The sequence below is a fragment of the Seriola lalandi genome, unplaced genomic scaffold, assembly GCF_002814215.2.
Source record: "Seriola lalandi dorsalis isolate HSWRI2012SDOR001 ecotype SW California unplaced genomic scaffold, Sedor1 jcf7180002051997, whole genome shotgun sequence".
NCBI classification, from domain to species: Eukaryota; Metazoa; Chordata; class Actinopteri; order Carangiformes; family Carangidae; genus Seriola; species Seriola lalandi.
Window position 1 is genome coordinate 6406 of NW_019522550.1, and position 3878 is coordinate 10283.

At 45.1% G+C, this 3878-nt stretch overlaps 1 protein-coding gene across 1 annotated transcript in view; it reads right to left on the reverse strand.

The window, feature by feature from the left end:
* LOC111649796 (G protein-coupled receptor-associated protein LMBRD2B-like) overlaps window positions 1–3878 on the reverse strand; it is a 12297-nt gene that overhangs the window by 6336 nt on the left and 2083 nt on the right. The window contains exons 3-9 of the mRNA XM_087172084.1: window positions 2890–3096; window positions 2694–2806; window positions 2187–2285; window positions 1931–2098; window positions 1071–1281; window positions 913–987; window positions 616–834 (exon numbers count right to left, since the gene is read on the reverse strand). Coding sequence (XP_087028210.1) covers window positions 616–834; window positions 913–987; window positions 1071–1281; window positions 1931–2098; window positions 2187–2285; window positions 2694–2806; window positions 2890–3063 — 1059 coding nt within the window. The 5' untranslated portion in view covers window positions 3064–3096. The remainder of the gene's footprint in view (window positions 1–615; window positions 835–912; window positions 988–1070; window positions 1282–1930; window positions 2099–2186; window positions 2286–2693; window positions 2807–2889; window positions 3097–3878) is intronic.

Below are 3878 nucleotides of genomic sequence, written 5' to 3' on the forward strand. Positions count from 1 at the left end.
CACACACACACACACACACACACACACACACACACACACACACACACACACACACACACACACACAGAGTTTCACTGAGTGTTATACCTGCTATATTTAATTCATTTCGCTGTGTATTTCGAACTAATAACTTCAGTAATGTAAGAGACACTGTGTCTCAGCTGCAACAAAAAACTTTGAATTTCATGTCAACACAAATGTTTTGTGGCTTTTACTCACTTAATGAGTTATTTTAATGTGGATTATTGCAGAATAATTTCTGACACCTGTTTTATAGATTTAGAAAATAAGACAGTGGCTTCTTGGGTTTTTATTGCACACAGCAGTAATAAAATCAGAGGCTCCAGTATGAGCTTTAGAAACCACCAGATGTCACTGAGCTGAGTTTCTTCATCACTGGAGGTGAGGACAGAGAAACAGACACAGAGAGACGTGTGTTTTTACCCACATATCATGTAAAAACGGGATTTAAAGGGTTAAAATCCTGAAAATGACTGAATATTTGGTCGTTAAGATCAGGACTGATGTTGAATAAAAAAATCAGTTCAGTGAAATGTGTTAAATATTAACATATAATATCTTTATTGTAGTTTTTTGATCTCAGGATCTCAGTGTAAGTTTTTTTAATCTAACGAGATAAAAATCTTGCAGGTGAGCCGCACATGTTTTAATCTGCTCCCTCTTCCTGTTGACCTGTGACCTCAGGTGTCTCCCTCTCACCTGTTTGTGGAGCTTCACCAGGCTCTTCTCACTGGGATACGTGTTCTGTTTGTCATCAAAGTCCTCGTAGTCGTCCATGTTCCTGCCCATCTTCTCCTGGTAGTCCAGAGGGCACTGAGGGGAGAAGTGGGATCAATCAGTCTGATCACTAATATCTGATCAATGAACCGTGAGGCTGAGTGCTCCACTTACCTTCCTGAGGATGGTGTCGATGTACTTCCTCAGCGGATGGTTGTACTTGATGGACTCGCTGACCTTTCTCACCTCCTGCAGCAGAACAGACGTCACATTAAGACACTGATCGACCTCTGACCCCTGTCCGTCACAGTCACTTCCTGCCTGCCGCTCACCTCCATGACGTCCTCCAGGTTCTCCTCTGCGTCCGCCTTCTCCGTCATCAGCTTGGACGCCTTGAAGTAAGTCTTGATGAGCAGGTGTCCGTGTCGCGAGGCGTTCCAGTAGGAGCGAGGGATCTCCACCAGGCCGTAACCTAGCAACAGCACCAGCAGGAAGAGGCCCCAGGTGTTCGCCGCCGTGATGCCAATGGTCTGGAGCTCGTACCTGAATCAGAGCAGGAGGACAAACCACACACCTGTCACACAGGGACTGGGAGGAGCTTCATTGTCCTTACTCTATTCTTTCCTATTTAGGGATTTTTTTTAATTTGTTTTTAGGTTCTTTTATTTGTTGTATGTTATATTTGTTTTTGTTTAAGTTCTTTTATTTGTTTTTATGTTATTTCATTTATTTTTAGGTTCTTTTGTGTTTTTTTTAATTTATTTATTTGCTATTAAGGTTATTTTGTGTTTGTTATTTTATTTGTTTTTATGTTTTGTTTTTAGGTTCTTTTATTTGCTTTTGGGTTATTTCATTTGTTTTTAGATTTTTAATTAGTTCTTAGGTTTTTTATTTTATTTTTACGTTATTTTGTGTTTAAGTTCTTTTATTTGTTTTTATGTTATTTTGTTTTTAGGTTATTGTATTTTTTCTCAGTTATTTTGTTTTAGGTTTTTTTTATTATTTGTTTCTAGGTTCTTTTATTTGTGTTTAGGTTCTTTTGTTTGTTTTTAGGTTCGTTTTTGTTTTTAGGTTAAACTAAAGTAAGATGAAGTTATTGGCTGTGAAAGGCTCCGCCCCCTCAGGGAACCAGGTGATTCAAAAGGAGCAGAATGAGCCCAGATACCAGGAGGACAGCAGTGCGTCCACTCACCAGGACAGGTGCCACTCAGGATGGACGGCCACGTAGATGAGCAGGGAGCCGAAGATGAGCAGGTAGGTCCCGTAATAAATGGCGTTTTCTATCAGGGCGGTTTTAATCTTCCCCGTGATGGAGAATCCTCCGGAGCGAGCGTACGACTGCATGAAGGGCAGCAGCAGCCTGATGACACAGAGACGCACTGAGGACACAGAGACTCACTGGGACACACCTGCATCATGATGACAGATGGAGCAGCAGACTCACTGACCAGGTGAGACACTGAGACGTCCAGTACACCACCCTCCAGAACACAGGCATGATGCCGTCAGGGATGTAGCTCCACGGCCTGTAGCACGGCTGAGGGGGGCTGAGGGACACAAGAGGACAGGGGGGGGTCAGCAGAGACACAGGGACAAAACTGAGACACTGAGACACAGACTGAGACACAGACAGAGACACAGACAGAGACACAGACTGAGACACAGACAGAGACACAGACTGAGACACAGACTGAGACACAGACTGAGACACAGACTGAGACACAGACACAGACAGAGACTGAGACAGAGACTGAGACACAGACTGAGACACAGACTGAGACACAGACTGAGACACAGACACAGACAGAGACTGAGACACAGACTGAGACACAGACTGAGACACAGACTGAGACACAGACACAGACACAGACTGAGACACAGAGACTGTCAGGACCTTCATGTAAACGTTGACTCAGATCTGTGAGAATATAATGAACACGTGACTCTGTACTGACCTCTGGGTGGGTGTGGCAGATGTGTTTGCCGTGGTGTGATTGGACGGTATCGGGCCGGCGGTGGGAGGAGACTTGTGCTTCTCATGGTCTATCTTACACTGTTTGTAGATGGTCTGTAAGGAGAGAACAAACACAGTCACAGTCTGGGCTGGACAGACGTGAGGACGTGGGGGACAGAGCTCGGCTCAGGACTGACCGTGCTGACGTCCAGAGGTAAGATGAAGACGATGAGGAAGCACAGGTACCAGGCCAGCAGCGTGCCGAACAGCACCATGCGCTGCTGCTTCCTGAAGTCTCCATATCTGTGCAGCAGGAAGAGCGCCAGGAAGAATACCACCACGATCTCGATGCCCAGAGCGGCCCCGCTCATCCCGCCGACCTCGTTCAGCAGCCCGCCAGAAACCTGCAGGAGGGGGCGGGACAGGTGACTCACCTGGTGGGCAGGAGACGCCTCATTAACATGTTTCTGATGATGGAGGTGGAGACGCAGTGCAGAGTATTAAACTTGCTGAGATTAAAACTCAAAGAGGGAAGTTTGTACTGAACCCAAACGTGAGAAGACGTCCAGTGTAACTCTGATCTCCCATCACGTACTCTGACATCACAGTGATGTCATCACATAACATCACAGTAAGAAAACCAGTCTCCTCGTCACAGTGTGATTTGAAAACTGTGAACTCGTCCTTTAACTGCAGCCACGGCTGTTTGGTTGTGAATTAAAAACAGTTAATTAAAAACAATAATTGGCAGATTAATCAATAATGAAAATGATCGTCAGCTGCAGTCCGACTCTATAATATAAAAATCTACAGTGTTTCTGAGTGACCTCACACTCTCTGTGTCTGTGGTGTTTGTTGTGATTTACTGACCAACATGTTCACAGACACCAACACGTCTGATCAGTCTATCGTCTCCATGGTTACCAACTAGTTACTGCAGCACGCCATAAAACTACAAAACCTTCATCATCATCACTGATGGAGGAAAAAGCTGCAGTGACGACGGGAGCGGTCGATGTTCTTCATCCACAAACTGCTGCTGAACATCCTCATAATTATAATTATGATAATAAGTGACGTCATATAGACTCATGGGAATCACAGAATCATGGGACCGTCCAACAGAGGCACGCTGACCCGTAAACCATGAAAGAGTCTTTGTGTTACTGCACGGGGGGGGGGGGGG